The 18,046-nt window shown below is 37.0% G+C and overlaps 1 protein-coding gene across 1 annotated transcript in view; it reads right to left on the bottom strand.

The window, feature by feature from the left end:
• LOC134586240 (collagen alpha-1(XIX) chain-like) overlaps positions 1-18,046 on the bottom strand; it is a 209,227-nt gene that overhangs the window by 25,282 nt on the left and 165,899 nt on the right. Inside the window, exons 28-29 of the mRNA XM_063441733.1 lie at positions 13,639-13,705; positions 11,064-11,201 (exon numbers count right to left, since the gene is read on the bottom strand). Coding sequence (XP_063297803.1) covers positions 11,064-11,201; positions 13,639-13,705 — 205 coding nt within the window. The remainder of the gene's footprint in view (positions 1-11,063; positions 11,202-13,638; positions 13,706-18,046) is intronic.

Below are 18,046 nucleotides of genomic sequence, written 5' to 3'. Positions count from 1 at the left end.
CAAGTGTAATTATTGCAGTTTTCTATAAACTACAATAATTACCTTGCAGGGTTAACTCCACCTCTAGTGGCTGTCTACTAGACAGTCACTAGAGGTCACTTCCTCCTTCAAAGCACAGGAAACCTTTGCTAGAGCGTCGCTGGACGTCCTCACGCTGTGTGAGGACCTCCAGCGTCGCTCATTTCCCCATAGGAAAGCATTGAAATTATTTTTCAATGCTTTCCTATGGGGAGACGTAATGCGCATGTGCATTAGGTCTCCTCGGCCGGTGGGCGGGATCAGTCTCGCCCACCGGCCGATGCAATACAGAGAAGGAGCGGCGCGGAGGAGGAGACAGCAGCGAGGGACATCGTCGCTGCCTCAGGTAAGTGACTGAAGGGGTTTTCATCCCTTCAGTAACTGGGGATTGGGGGGTGGGAGGGAGATGGACCCTCCAGTGCCAGGAAGACTGATTGTTTTCCTGGCACTGGAGTTTCCTTTAATCTGATAGAGAAGCATGGAATGCAGCATTTATCTTTTAGAAGCATTGGAAGCTACAGCGAGCATGCACACCGTGTGCGTGTTCTCCAGCATTGAAATAAGCTGAGTGACATCTCATCTCGCCACTAAAGTCCACTTCAGAATTCTATATATGCCCCCATAGCAGCGGCATTAGGGAGGGAGTGAATGATTGCTAGCATTAGGGAGAGAGGGAGGAGGAACAATGTAATTTGAGGTATATAGTAGGACTATATGCATGTGAGTTACGCGCACACAGTCCAACAGACCTCACCTTGTAGGAATACTCACAGCACTGCCTGCAATGGAAAAGGCTGATTGCTTCTGTTGACCCAGGACAATATGGGCTGACAATGACCTACTATAAGATATTTCTAGAAGTGCTGGGTCCACATCAAGTCCAATTATTTAATTCACTTGATAAAGGGAAAAATGTAACAATACAGACACAAGAAGTACATATAATTGTAATACAAAAACCTGGGAAAGATAAAGAACTATGTGCCAGTTACAGGCCAATTTGATTATTAAAGGACCACTATAGGCACCCAGACCACTTCAGCTCATCTAGGGTTAACCCTGCACCAGGGTTAATGCAGACCCAATCTAATACACTGCCACCGCCCCCATTTTAATACACTGCCCCCATATAATACATTGCCACCAAATCCAATACACTGCCCCCAAATCCAATACACTGCCTCCTCCCTCCACTCTTATACACTGCCCTCCCATATTACACTGCCCCAATGTAATACACTGCCCCCTAACCTAATAAACTGCCCCAATCTAATACACAGCCTCCCCCAATTTCATACAACGCCTCCCCCAATCTAAAACACTGTCCCCCCAATCTAATACATATCCTCCCCAATCCAATACACTGCCCCCAAATCCAATACACTGCCCCCAAATCCAATACACTGCCTCCTCCCTCCACTCTTATACACTGCCCTCCCATCTTACACTGCCCCAATGTAATACACTGCCCCCTAACCTAATAAACTGCCCCAATCTAATACACAGCCTCCCCCAATTTCATACAACGCCTCCCCAATCTAAAACACTGTCCCCCAATCTAATAAACATCCTCCCCAATCTAATACACTGCCCCCTAATCTAATACTCTACCCCAATCTAATACACAGCCTCCCCAATCCAAAACACTGTCTCCCCAATCTAATACACATCCTCCCCAATCTAATTCACTGCCCCCTAATCTAATACTCTACCCCAATCTAATACACAGCCTCCCCAATCTAAAACAACACCCCCATGGAATACACTGCCCCCTAATCTAATACACTATCCCCAATCTAATAAACAACCTCCTCTGCCCCCAATTAAATACACTGCCCCCAATCTAAGACACTGCTTCCACTCCCACCACTCTAATTAAATACACTGCACTCCCTCCCCCAATTTAATACACTTCCTCTCACTTACCCAATTTAATACACGGTGCTTCTCTGGCACTGTGAGCAGGAGGGAAGGACAGACAACCAGCTCCTCTGTGCACTGCAGCTCTAAGCAGCTGAAGCACTCGATCGGCCGTGGCAGGGCACCTGTCTTGTGACTGGTCGCAGCCACAGGACAAAGCGGTCTTAGGGCAGTTGGGCCGCAAATATATTGATTGTGGGCCGCAAGTTTGACATGCTTGCTGTACATTGTTCCATGTGCTGTCCCAGTCTCCCTTCTGTTATAACTTATTACTACAGCGAGTTGCAAAAAGCACTGAAGCAATACACACTTGTATGGCATGTGCCAAGATGTTCTCTATTTTGTATTACCAGAGCAATATGTGCCTCTATTTAACTTTGTTGTATAACCTTTTCAAGTGAAAAAAATAATTTGATATTTATATATATATACATATATGATATATTTTTGCTATTTTAATATTTAAAAAAATAATTTACATTTTTTTTATCAAAAATATTAAATAATTTGGAAAGCCTATCCAACAAGGTTAAATCAAAGCCACAGTTAGAAAGAGTGAATGTGTGTAATAAGCTGTTTTAGTGAACAGACAATTTAGTAAATATACTGCCAGACAGAGTGTTTTTTTTCTACAATGTTACTTTATTTTAAATTATTTTTTACAAGATTAGAAACATGACATTCAGCAGTTGAGAATGATTATTCACATTTGCTCAGCGTTTTTATATACCTTTAGTAAAACCTGATTTTAATTATCGCTCTTTTCAGTGAAAAGTAACAGTAGATATTTAGGGACAATCCCATAAAATACTAGAAATTACAAGAGGTATTCAGTATTCACATGCAGAGGGTCCCCTAGCAAATTTAGTTGGTACCTTTGAAAATACAGACTTGTAGTTACATAAATATTTGAGGTATTAAACAGAGCACCAAAATCTCCTTCAATGCAGTCATACTTGTTGCTAAATTAATTAAGTGACAGTTCTCTACTTTGTACCAGTACCTGTCTGGGACATTTATGCAAATTTTCAGAAGAGGACAAAGAAAAACAAGGAATGTGCTGGGTACTGAACACACACTCCTGAAAGGGGGAAACCCTAAATGATTGGAGTAAGCAAGAAACGGCTAAAATGGAGTGTGTCACACAGTGTATACCAAAGAGGAAGTTTTAAACTATGTACATATAAAACGTAACTTTTATTAGATGTACATATAAAAGTGATAATGGTTAATAAACCCTACAATCAAATATAGATATAAGATCCTCCCTCTGATTGGAGGGTTCATTCACCATTATCACTTTTAAATATATATCTAATAAAAGTTAAGTTTTATATGTACTTAGTTTAAAACTTCCACTTCCCTATACACTGTGTGACACACTCCATTTGTCCTTTTCTTGCTTAATTTTCAGAATAGTTTATCAAACACAAATTCCAGAAGTCATTATACAACGGGTTAAACATACAACCAGCAAAATAATTAAAACATGCAAACCAAAATATTAATAATGATCATAAACAGCATCAATGTTTTACTATGAGAGCAAGGCTGCATCAAAATGTACCAGTAATATATTTGTCCATAAATATCTCTGTTCAGATTTTTTCCTGTTTTTTTTTTTTTTTTTTTAATTTTTACAAAACAAAATTAATCTGACCAGTTCATCATACTAAGTGGATCAGGTAAAGATATTAAAAAAACAAAACAAAACAAAAAAATATTTGGTGAAAAGGCTGAGAGGCTGGGCATTTCTTTGTACTGTATTTTAAAGCTCTTTCTAAGTACCAAAGCCAGTGCATTTTAATGTCTCTACAGTATGGCAATGTAAACACTGAGACAATACATAGCGACAGCCAGTAGAGGTGTAAAGGTCTTCACACTCAACTAAGGCTGCATGAAAAAAAATAAGTGATTTAACTCCTAAATAGCAGCAAAGTGAGCAGTGATACTTCAGAGGCATAATCTATACACAAAACTGCTTCATTAATCTAAAGATATTTAGGTGACTAAAGTGTCCAGTGGAATTTTTATGTCACCAAAGGAGGTGCCCTCAAGTTTAAGGTTAAAATGAACATTCATTACATTATAAATTCCTATAACAGGGTTCAAGAGCAGGATACTGTCAAGCCCCTTGAAGAGCCTGGTTGCAGCAAAACGCCCGTCGGGACAGGTCTTAATTCTGTGTGTGGTCCTCTTTTGCTTTTCTAATAGTATTAGACTTATTTTATTTTTTATTCTGTATACAATTTTCTTCTCGCTGTAGGTAACCTTAGAGTTTAGAAGACATAGGGAAAGGGCAGGGGGAGCCTTAGCTCTGGTGCCCTTGAGGACACAGCACAGACATTTTGTAGCTTATCTCCTTGAATTTATTAGTACTTATTTTATCTCTTAGATTTTTGTTTTCTACTTCATCTCTGATTATTATTAGTTTATTCTTATTTTGCTTTACCTTCTACCATAGAGGTTTATTAACCTACCCCTTCTCCCTGGTTATACATAAATTCACGTATTATTGTACGCACAATGCTTTAGGTGAAGATTAATTGTATCTCCTTCATTAAATTTATAGTTATTATACACATTTAACTGTGAACCTCACTCGAAGGTTACGTTTGGATTATAATTGTAATCTGTTTGTATTTCTTTGTTTCATGTATGTTTTAAGTAGAATTTAAAAGTTAAAGGACCACTATAGTGCCAGGAAAACAAACTTGCTCTGTAGGGTCTTTGGGTTCCCCCCACCCTTAGTGCCCCCCTCCTGCCAGGCTCTAGGGGGAGGATGGGGTTAAACTCTTACCTTTCTCCAGCACCGGGCTCTCTCGGCGCTGGGGACTCTCCTCCCTCTTCCGACGTCATCCGCGCGCATTGAATCAGTCTATAGAAAAGCATTTCGCAATGCTTTCCTATGGACGCTGGCGTCTTCTCACGGTGAAAATCACAGTGAGAAGCGCGGAAGCGCCTCTAGTGGCTGTCAATGAGACAGCCACTAGAAGTTGTATTAATCCTAATGTAAACATAGCAGTGTCTCTGAAACTGTTATGTTTACAGCTGCAGGGTTAACCCTAGATGGACCTGGCACCCAGACCACTTCATTGAGCTGAAGTGGTCTGGGTGCCTATAGTGGTCCTTTAAGTTTTAGGTATAATTGGGTTGGATTGCTCTTGATCATTTTATACTGTCATCCCATCACTAAGGTTTTCAAGAGACTTGTATAATACATTGATGTGATCAGCATATTACTGAACATACCGCAGATAGTACTATTTTTAAGTAATATGTATGACACAATCGATATCTGCAATTAAAAGCATTACCATCAGAAAGTGATTTTTTTTTTCAGTTTTAGTTTGATCACAGACAATTTGTTCACTTGTGTTTGCCATCCTACATCTGGCATTTCCTGTACAGAATGAAAATTCAGAATGTGAAAATAAATTGTAGCACTGAGAGTAAAAAAACTGCAGTTGTGCCCTATTTCTTCTCATGTGCAATGCCCATTCAGACTATACTGAGTCTGATATGTCAGTCGAATTTAAAGGTGTATTATTAGTTCTGATCATTTTAAATATTCTGCCTATTTATTCCCTATATTTATCAATAATGTTTTTATGAAGTCTGGGCAATAAAATCGAATGTAAAAATCTGCACATATAACCTGGAACTGGGTGCCTCCATGGGTTCTCTGTTAGCCATTGTTATAAATGTTATAAATGTTACTGTTTTCCGCCACTGAACACAAAAGAAGAGAAGAAACTGAAACATTGTTTCTGCTCTTCTCATTTGCATTGTGTGCCTTGACTATGCCTACACTGAACTGGATCGTGATGTCAATTGCTAAATCATTAATATACATTTTAAAAGAAAGCACAGCTTTGCATGAAAAAAAAAATGAACACAAGATGATTTTAATTAAATGTTGTAGTGTCTAGAAAAGTCAGAGTTCTGCTGTAACAATTCTGTAATTGAGCATTACATCTGTCTGGTGTTGCTATTAATTATTTCACTTGTACTTGTTATGAGCGGCACTTGTAGCATTTTTACTTAAATTTTATTATTGAAATAACGTCATTTTGTTAAATTACAAGTTGGAAAAATATTAAACGAATAGTCATATAATCATATATATCAATTCAGTGTATACATATATTTATGTTTAATTATATGACTTTTTAATAAAGCTTTCACAAATGATTACTTTTTTTACATGCACATTAATTTAGTTGAGTTGGAGTGACTAGTACATCAGATCACTAAGATCATTCTGTAATAAGACATAGCTTAAAGGCACTATAACAATTTAATCTTATTGAAGTTACTATACTGCTTTCAGTCCTAAAGTGGTCTGGGTGCCTATAGTGGTCCTTTAATGATGGAGAAAGGTAAATAATAATTTAGGGACCCTAAACTGGGACTGTAGCATTAGGAATACAGATATTGAATTAAACGTAGAGCATATTTTAGAGAACTATATATTCCTAACCCTACAGTTTCCCTTTATTTGCTTTACTGCCAACAAATTGCACACTTCTTAATGAATTTGTTTTGTATTGCACTTCATATTTCCAGCCTTGTGTTTAAGAACTTTTCTAGGAAGCTCCCACTCTACCTGAGAAGAATACTCTACCCAGCTGTATCTACCTCCTCTGATCCAGTAACAGCACTTTATTTAGCGTACCGCAATACAAAACAAAAGCATCTCGATCATCATTTTCCTAAAGAGCACTGCAATTATGGAACGACCTCCCAAACACTTTCAAATCTTCCCGCAGCCTAAAATCCTTTAAGAGATCCCTCCCTACATATCTCAAAACAGAATGCACCTGTCGTGGTTGATTATATATTTCTTACCTGTTCTATGTTACATTTTGCATATATATATATATATATTGTGTATTAATATTGTTTTGGTATTTTATTGTACCCGCTCGTAACGATGACATGTTTTGTAGACCCAGGACATACTTGAAAACGAGAGAAATCTCAATCCGTCCTGGTAAAATATCTGATAAATAAATACATTAAGGCAAAACATATCATTCTGCACTCCATCAATGTTTTTTTTTACAGAGATTTGAAAAAAAATGTTGCTGCCTTGTTCCAGAGTAAAAATGGCATCCTTTCCCTTTATCATCCTGCACTGTATGAAAGCCTAAATGGATCAATGTTAGCACAACTCCTTAACAGCAACAAAGGAAGGAGATTGTAGGAAAGGTTTCGCACGTCTTTAGCCTTATGAAAAGCCTGCTTTATTCACTAGCATCGCCCTTTTAAACAAGGGTGACTGATTTTCGCCAGTAAAATGCATTAACACATATATAGATTAGGTCCAAACACGATAGCGTTCTATCTGAACCTCCACCTACCTTCTGAGCTTCAGTGCAGTAAGCTGGTAGGGGGTTTAAAGTGCCAATACTTGAAAGGGATTCGGTGGAATCCCTGCAGATAAATGTGTTTCTCTTCCAGGGCAACACTTGTGCTGGAGCTAAGGTAAACGTAAGTAGTGGTTTATTATCTTGATATTGTGTTACACTGGTCTGACCTTAGACCACAATATACACAAAATACCCAGAATGTCAATTACTGTTAAGTAATTAACCTCTTAAGGACCCTTTTATTTCTGAAACCGTGTCCTTAAGGGGTTAATTAGTATTAAAGCTATAAAGGTGGGAGGCCCATTTTAAGTAGTGACTGAAAACCTGCAGCCAACTATGTTAAATAATAGAATTCCCAAGAATATGGTACAGGGAAATTATCACTCTACTTTCAAACATTATCCCTAAAAGCTGTAATGATTGTGACGGTCTATTTGGGATTAGTCCATGTGGAGTTTCGGTAAAAAAAGGTGAATTTTCCTTCAATTTGCTTCACAAATCAAGTGAGAAGAAGTAACTGATTGGGGGGAAAAAGGAGGGGCCGCAATAAATTTCAGATTTATTTCTTAATATATTATATTATTAGATGTATTAGATGTAAATACAGATTTCTTTTCTACTCCTCCTTTTTTCACTTTATAGGTCACTTCTCACTTGATCTGTGAATAAAATCAACACTTGCTGTCCCGTAACCATCAATCATCTTTTTACCCATCATCTTTTTGCCACCACGAGCAGAACTCTAAATCACGAAACAAACAAAACTGTTCGTTCATTGCGTGATTCATCCATATGGCATTTTAGAGTTACAGCATTCGGAAGAACCGCCGATTTCCAGAACTGAGATGGATCCTAATTCAAGAGAATCATAACTGCTAAGTATCAACAGGCATTAAAATTCCCCGTCTGGTACCTGTTACATGCATTATTCAAGGGTTACTCCCTCCATCGAAAAACTATAGCCCCCTTAGTGGATAAGATGGCAGGAGTACTCTGGTGCCATTCACCAGTAATGAGGCAAACCGATTTACAGTGGTTTGTCCTCTTACTCAGTTTTGGTTGCTCCTCTGTCTCCTCTGTAGTCAGGTTCTGACAATCGGGTTTTGCAGAGCTGTAGAGGCCGGATGTCAATCCTGCTGCTTATTCATAACAGAGAGTGCCAGCTGACCGCTCTTAGTTAATGAATGAATGTCTGTGCATTGATATTTTCACAGAACTGACATAAGCCACCCTGACGCTCTGGTTTCAGGTTTGCTAAAAACTCCCCATGACTCTGGCGGAGGTGATGTTACCGATCTAGCATCGAAGGGGTTAAACTCGGTATGTGCAGTGTGAGCACTGCGCAGAAAATTCTAGGCACTGTGTGCTTGGAGTAAACTTTTAAATCATTTTGCAATTTATTCATAGACAGTTGCATTGAGTTGTAAAATCAGTGAGTATACACAATGATTTCATGTGTATAAAATTATTTTTTTTTTTTATGTTTACAATAACAAAAAATATCTTCCCTTAACCAACACACTAATCGAAATCCCTTGTTGGTGCATCTTGGAGATGCGAGTGAGCTGTACAGAAAATTAGCTTTGGTGATACAGCAGGTGTTATGCCCATCTACAATAACCTGACAATCAGATGAGCACTTCATTATAATAAATAAATATATTTCCTTATTTTAACGACACACGGAGCAGTGTTTGATGATAACACAGCATATAACATTTTAGTGATAGTTTTTAGTGACAGCCGTGTTCCCAAAGCAAAACAATCATTACCTCACAAACAAACAATCACTGCATACAAACACTACTGTTAACTTCAGTCATAATATAGCAAAATACAGTTTAACTGTAATATACTCAGTTGGTTCTAATAAGTGACTTCATTGCTATAACTCAGGACCCATTAGTGATAATAATTTTAATTGCACGGAAGGACAAATATAGCGTGGGAATATATTTTCCCTTCAGTTGGATCTTGTTAACTCGTATTGAGAAAGGACTGCAAGTTGTAAAACCAGCTGAGCAACAGTCCCCACATGGAAAGGTGAAACATATTATATCGAGATATACAGAGGGACAGACAGATATTTGGTATTGTTCTGCAAATTCCTCCATGTAACCCATGATTTGATTCTGTTGCGTTGCATTTAATACATTCTGAAAATACAATGTACCTTTTCCAGTTAAGAGGCTGGATTTCTCTAAAATATGCTCTATGTTTAATTCTCTGAATATTTGCTTAGCTAAATAATGCAACAGAATGAAATATGGGAAATGTTTAACATGATTTCACAGTATTTGAAGGCATATTTAGAAATGTATACAATTTAGTTCCACATTTGATTTCTAGAGATGAATATAGTCCACGTAACATGTCTGGATTGAGTCTATTGGATGAATGTATTTATTTTTTTCCTTCCCACTGTTTAACTTCATACATCCTCTTCACAGTTTATGTTCTGTTTTTTTTCTTTTCTTCATTCCAGTTTGACTTATTCTGATCCCAGAGTAGACCAAACTAACAAAAAATAATAATAAACAGGAACCACCTATAAAGAAACTACTAAAAGACTGATATTTCATTTTTCTTATGTTATGAGCGAAATATATTTAGGTTGCATTATTGCACAATCATGTGTGGCTGCGGGATAGAAAATAAATAATAATAATAATAATAATAATTACTATTATTATTATGTGTTTATTTTTAATGGCCACTACCTTGAGCTGAACTTTACATTTGTCTGGAAATTCTGCTTTTTATAGAGTTAAGTATACCACCAGGATGTCTGTGTACAAGCATACACATTTTGTGCGCAAAACAAACATTAATTCAATTATTAAAATTTGGATACTGTGGTCAATGAAACAATGGCAATAAAATACAAGTATGGATACCTCACATTCCAGTGAAACAAGGCTATCAAATGTATAAAGATCAATGAGATAACATATTAATTTGTTTTTTCAAAATTTCACATAGGACCATTATTATTATGTATACACAATGTTATTCTAAACAAAATAATGTCTTTCCATCAACCACGTAATACATCTCTTGTATATCTATCTATCTACCTACCTATCTATCTATCTATCTATCTATCTATCTATCCACACACATGTATATAAATATGTATAAATAAAGAAATAAGACTTCAGCACTGGGCTTCTGTGGTGCAATGGTGGATTATTCAGCCATCCAAGCAAATGGTTAATGTTTTGACACTTAACATGTCTATCTATCTATCTATCTATCTATCTATCTATCTTGTTATGTATATATTTATATATATATATGGGTGTGTATATGTGTGTGAAAACCATAATCTAGTCTTGCTCTTGTTTGTTTATCTATATATATTAACCATGTAAAACAACTAAGGAGGGATTTAATACTTCTCAAGGACCAATGGTGCCCCTTGTTATCATTTTGATGTCCATTCAGGAGATTCTCTGCTGACTTAGAGTATCCTATTTTATTTGGAGGAAGCATGCCATGTGATGCTAACTAGGACATTTCATTTAGACATATATGTTTTATTTCCAATCCCCTGAAGATGATATGAAACATAATATATCATTAAGGGGTTACATTTTTAAATGCTTATTTCTTTTCATTTTTTAAAAAGGAAAGAGGCGATTCTTCACTTCAGAACTATTTGGCATTATTCATCTATTACATTCGAGTTTCATTAGTTTGTACACACACACTGTACATTATAACTTTAGATTTTATTTTGCCTTTTACCTTGGGGACCTGGAGGACCTGGATCTCCATGAGCTCCTGGCAAGCCATCTTTTCCAGGTGGACCTGGTTTACCATGTCCTTCAGCAGATAGTAAGGCAGCTGGTGTTTTCACTTGAGATAGTATTTCAGCCATTCTTTCTAGAGGAATGAAGTACAAATGGTACGTTTTAGATATTGATATGGTTATGCACATATATAAGAAAGACAGGGAAACGTTAATTAGATTTATGTAATTGTTTTCATAACAAGTTAATTAGAATTTTGTCTATCAGCAATACAAAAAGAAACATGGTGGATTTCTAATTCAGCGTAACCTGATCAGTGAGGTATGGATGCTTCTTTGACATATAAGAAAAAAATAGTTTGGAAGAAAAAAAAATCTGACTTTTAACAGAGGTGTCAATTGAAAGAAGATGATTTAAAATCATCATTCTACTTTATGTTAACCCACTTCCCAGCGAATCACTAGCAACCAAGTGTAGGGGAAAATAAAAAAAAAACTAATCTATCCTTCTATCCATCTATTCATCCATCCATTCAAAGATAATGGAACTCTGTATTTAGAATCCCCTGTTATTTTTTGTATATTTCAGCTTAATTAAGGCATTGCGGTGCTTTTGTTCATAATGTCTGTTCACAAGTTGCTATAATACACTATAAAAAGTAAAGAACAAAATATTCATGAGTCTTGCTTCGTCCGTAACCAACCTTCTTAATTGTTCATCCTACATTTGATCTACTACTAATAAATGTATACCATTTTGATAATAAGGGTACCATTATTACCAGTAAACCATGTTCATCATACTCATTGAGTATGGCATTCTTTCACATAATGCGGTTTGTAAACCCACAAAGTACAGCAATAACTAGCTTGGTCTGTACATTCTGTTGTACTGCTATAGCTTTGTGTTGTGGGGTTCCCCCTCACCTTTTTTGTAATGTACACTTTGAAAATCAATACAAATTTAAACATGAAAAATGATGGGAAACATTTTATGATGGGATGCTAATAAAACACATTATGTAACAAAGCAGTTGCCATTTTGAATTTTTCTGCTTGGTATTTCTTTAAAACAGTAAATAGAATAGTCATTAACTGCCCAGTTAAGAGCCAATCCTACCCACCCAGTCAATAAGATAATTGATTGATATTTTTCAATAGTGACACCCTATAAAGTTATCTGTTTTCGTGGGCATAAATACATTTGGGACATGTCTGTTGGACAGATATGACAAATTGAAATTACAAGGCTTTCGTTTCCAAGTTTAATTTATTGGCTACCTACAGTCAGGTGCAAGAGCAATTGATTTTTGTTAATTTACTCAAAACCAGTTTTGAAAAACATCCATTAAATAATTGCCTGAAGCAATAATTACCTGCTATTAAAATGCTTTTAGAGATAACTGTTTAGCACTTGGCTCAGCATTATTGAGTTATTTCTTTAATGTGCTACAAGAGTTGTCAATTAGTTGTACTAAGCACCGAGTTTCAGAAGCTACACAAATTAGCTGCAATGGAAGTTTTAACAAAATTCTTTGTAGCACCATTCTTTGACCAGGTATGCTTATTCATTGAATAGGAGGACCAGCACTGTTTGGTATGAAAGGTAAATTATGCAGCGGAATACAGAATGCAACTTTCTAGTGGAGAAAAGAGGCCTCTTGGGCCATGAAAGGACCGAATCCAAGCTTAGATGTTACAGAAACACTTTGGGAAAATGATCAGATAAATATTATTTATATCGGCTTTCTAACAGGTTTTTACAGGTTTAGAAAATCCCAGTTGGCCCAGAATAGCATGTAAATGGGAGTATAGGACAGGGAGATTAGTTGGGTTTACTTCATGTTTTTATTTATTTAAATTTTGATTTCATTCATGGAAGTCACCAATGTCATTATAGTAATACCAGAAATAGATGTCACTTCTTCAGATATCTAAATCTAATTTCCGTAGGCTCATTTCACAAAGATTTTAATGCCTGTGCACAGGTTACATTTTAAATGAACTACTACTTAGCCATGTGTTTTGCCCTAGAGGGCTCATCAAAGATCCATGACTATGTTTCAATGTTGGCAAGTTCTATGACAGCATCTTTGTTAATTAAATTTGAGGTGACTATGAAACAAATTACAAAAACTACTCTTTTTAAATAAAAAAAAAAAAACTAAATATATTTCTGTACATATCATTTGGAAATAAAAAAAAAAAAAAAAAAAAATTCCTCAGATATAGGAAATATTTACCAGTTTTCTTTTTTCCTGAATTTGATTTTTATCTACTTTTTCCAGAATTAAAATATGAAATAGTACTGAAAAAAAAAGATGCAACTGCAATTTCAAACAAATAATTACACTGCGCCGTATATAAATAGCTCATAGGCAACTATGAATCTTCAATGAATCTCAGTTTTGCAAATAGCCATTGGAAAAACAAAAGCGTATGATTAAGTAATAAGTTACAGTAACTTTGACAGATGGAACAGCGAATATCAAGGGATCAGAATAACATGAATAAGGGATGTAATAGGTAGCTTACATCGGCTATTCATATCTCACATATAGTTATTTTTACCTTCAAAAATTCTTAAAACTTGTTCTTTAATATATTTTTTCATTTCTTCAAACATGACATTCTCTGTCTGGGAAGAAAGATATTTTATTTATTTGCATAATTGAAACAAAAGTACAGTAAGAAACACGATAAATCTTTACATTTGAGAAGACATAGTATGCTTTCTTTAAAGGATAACTCTATATCAAGGAAACTTCAAAAGTGCTATTTGCTTTGTGAGGCTGTTGATGCTATTTGAACCATCAAACAAATACAAGAGAAACAGACATTATGTTGCATAGGGACATCATCATTTTACTATTAAATTGAAAAGCCAAGGTCATTGTGCCCCTTGTATTATGGTATATTGAAAGTTCATCTTAAATTAACTATAAAAAGCGTGCAGCAGACAATAACTGTCTGATTAGGAGATAGTGCGTTGCATGTTTTAGAGGAGATGAATTTTGCAAATGTTATAGTTGTATATTTGTTGCTAGATTACCACAACAATGTACATACACATTTGGTGATCGAGATAATGTAGTATTGCAAAACATTGCTTTTTTTTAAAATATATATTTCTTTCTTTTCAATATGCCTGCAGCTACATTTAATTCCATTTTTTATTAACACAGAGTATGTAAAGCATCATTAATAAATAGGGAGATGATGAAAACAACATGAATTCATATGTGTGTGCTTTATATAAGTAACATTATGAAAGTTAAATAGTTGTAAATATCAAATATGTCTAAAAATATATATATATATATTGCAATTTAGGCTGTAGTTAAAATCATTTAGAATAAAGCATTTTCACAAAGCATGTGCTACACATTCATTCGTATCTTCTTAAAAGCTTTGTTTATGCAGAAAATCAGCTAGGCCATTTATGATGAATGATGCTCGATTTATCTATAACATAGGTGAGCAATTTGATCTTTTTCAGTGCATTACATTTTTTATAAATTTATATGAAAAGATATATATCCAGTACACAAAAAATATGTATTTTCTAAATAGAAACAATAGAAAATCACTCAATTGGTTTGATTTAGAAATCAGCCCCAATCCTTCAATTTAGTAGAAGGTGTCATGGGGTGACTTCTAACCGTAATGTGTCACTTCTTTTGGAATAGGTTTTCAGTGTAAATGCTAGGTTAAGTCAATGAAAGAATAATAGCTGTGTTCCTTTCACTTTTTTCGTAATGATTAGAAAATACATAGTTATGAACACATCCAGTTTGTTGCCAAGTCCTGTAGGTTCCAACTCAAAAACATAGCCCGCATCCGCCCCTTTCTTACGCAAGATGCTACCAAGGAGCTTGTCCATGCTCTAGTAATTTCCCGCATGGATTACTGTAACCCTCTCCTGATTGGTCTCCCCAAAAGCCGTACTGCCCCGCTACAGTCTGTAATGAATGCTGCAGCTAGACTGATTTTCCTATCCAGTCGGTCCTCTCACACCTCGCCCCTCTGCCAGTCCTTACATTGGCTCCCTGTATCCTATAGGAGTCAATTCAAAGTGCTAACCCATACATTTAAAGCACTGAACAATTCCAGCCCCTCTTATATCTCTTCACTGATCCAGAGGTATGCCCCTCCTCGTACCCTCCGCTCTGCCCGCGACCACCTCCTGACCGCTGCTCGCACCCGTACGGCCAACTCGCGCTTGCAGGACCTCTCACGGGCGGCTCCTTTCCTTTGGAATAACTTGCCTACTGCCATCAGACTCTCCCCTAGTCTTCAATCATTTAAGAAGGGCCTTAAAACCCATCTCTTCAGGAAAGCGTATGGCCTCCCAGAGTAATCTCTCCCTTACATACCTGTCTCTTGCTCTCTCCTATGGGATAGTGCTTTGCTCTCTTCTCCAGCTCTGCTTCACTCCTACCAGATATTTCCTATCCTAATGTTTCTAATACCCCACCTCCTATAGACTGTAAGCTCATTTGAGCAGGGTCCATATTGTTCCTGTAAGTTTTCTTGTAATTGTCTTATTTATTGTTACATCCCCCCTCTCAAAATATTGTAAAGCGCTACGGAATCTGTTGGCGCTATATAAATGGCAATAATAATAATAATAATAATAATAATAATAATAATAATAATAATAACACACAATAGGTCCATGGGAATCCCAATTAACACTGAGAGAGGCTTGCAGCTCTTTCACTCCTTTCTATTTAACTTTTTTCTATTGTGTTAAAGGTGGGAAATCTGGACAAACGGTCACAGACTAATGTGCGGTAAACAAAACGGAATCAAATTAAACTAGGTGATAATGAACTCTGTAATCTGTGATCTCATAACTATGAAAATCCTAAAGCAACCTAGAGTTTGACATTTATATTTTTCAAAGGCATCAGCACATAGTGCGGAGGATCCACCTATGGTTTGTTGTCCACTTTTAAAAACAACGAAGACGTAAAATTTCATACACCTAGATCTAATTAAGACATTTTATTTTTGTAATTCATAAAGTGGGTTGCTATTATAATATTTTAGTGATTCATTGTATTTTATTGCCAGATTCCTGTAACATGATAATGATAACTAAAAGTATTAAACTCATTAATCCTTAAGGATGAAGGCAACTGTACAAGTTCTGACCAAAATAAAAACATAATCTAGCATTTGAGCTTTTTTGTTTGTTCAACCATAATATACTAATTTCATATTACGTGCAACCACACATGTTATATATAATGTTGTCCAGGAGAAATAGGACTTTCATTTCACATCAAATATTTATATATAGAACACAATTTAATATGAATATCATCTAACACAAAGGGTGAGAAATTAAGACATTTTATTTTCCATGTTCTACATGGCATTTTAACTGTGAATGTCATAGTACTGCTTTTAGTGTAATAAAACACACGCATTGGTATGCTGTGAAGACCCAAGAGTAAATAATGCCCCCCCATGTACAGGTTTCATGGTGTTTTGGAAAGTTACAGGGTCAAATAAAGAGCTTGCCCATTTCAGTTTGTACACCTGAAAATTTGCCAAATTGGAATGAAAATTACCCCCCATCATGGCACACCATTTGCAAAAGTAGACAACCCAGGGTATTCAAAATGGGGAATGTCCAGTCTTTTTTAATAGTCACTTTGTGACAAACCCCTGCCAAAGCAAGTATTCATATTTTGCAGTTTTCACACAAAAACTCACCTTTCACCAATTATATAATTGCCATTATGCATTTTACTGCTCTAAAACACCCATATTTGTGCTCAGCAATGTCTCGTGAGTATAACAGTATCTCCCATGTACAGGTTTTAAGTAGTTTTGAAAGTTACAGGGTCAAATATAAGGCTTTCCCCTTTTAAGTTTTTACACATTAAAATATGCCAGATTGGTTTGCTGGGCCGGGCCCATTTTGCCTTTAAGTCCATATGTCAGGAATGAGAATTTCCCCCTCCCCCCTGCCCTATGGCATACCATTTGCAAAAGTAAAAAAACCTAGCGTATTCAAAATGGGGCATGGCCCGTCTATTTAGGTAGCCACTAAGTCACAAACCCTGGCCAAAGTTAGTGTTCATATTTATTTGTTCAATTTTTCACACAAAACCACTCATACTTGTGTGCAACAATATCTCACGAGTACAACAGTGCATCTTTTCCTAAGCTGCATTTCAAAGCTGTTGTATACAGCAAACACAGACTCAAAGGAATCCATGTTTAAAATGGAATGAGGCAAAAATGTGATTCTTTGTTTAACTAATTTGCAAATGCCCACCCAGAATCCTCTGCAAACTTGTGATTTCTGTGGGAAAAGAAGGTCTTATGGCTTGACTGGTGTGCAGATTTTTGTTATTTATATAAAAAAATAGAATTCTCATTGTGTATATATATCATAGGCGTGCGCACGGGGTGTGCCGGGTGTGCCTGGGCACACGCTAATCACACCTCCGTGCTGCACTGCCTCTGGGCAGACTGACATGTCGGGTCCTCGAACTGACACAGGAGGGGGCCCGGTGGCGTGCCCACAATGCCGCCGGGTGCGAGGCCCCTCCTGTCAGTCTGCCCTGACAGAGATCCGGCCTCAGTCTGCAGTTCCGCTGGGAGTGAGCTGCAGACTGAGGTGTCTCGCGATCTCCAGCCTGTAAGAGCGTTGCCGCGGCAACGCTCTGACTGGAGATCGCGAGACTCACCATGTGGTCTGCAGCTCACTCCCAGCGGAGCTGCAGACTGAAGAGAGAGGGCGCCCACTGGACCACCAGGGCAGGTATTTATAAACCCCCCTTCTACCCCCTGTCACTCACTGCTCCCCCACCCCCATCTACTCACTGCCCCCCCACCCCATTCACTCACCCCCTTCTAACCACTGCCCTCCACCCCACCCCCTTCTACCCCCTGTCACTCACTGCCCCCCATCCAACCCCCTGTCACTGCCCCTACCCCCTTCCCCTCTACCCCCTGC

This window comes from Pelobates fuscus, chromosome 2 (genome assembly GCF_036172605.1).
Source record: "Pelobates fuscus isolate aPelFus1 chromosome 2, aPelFus1.pri, whole genome shotgun sequence".
NCBI classification, from domain to species: domain Eukaryota; kingdom Metazoa; phylum Chordata; class Amphibia; order Anura; family Pelobatidae; genus Pelobates; species Pelobates fuscus.
The sequence above is the reverse complement of the archived record's forward strand: the minus strand, read 5'-3'. Positions and strand labels throughout refer to the sequence as shown.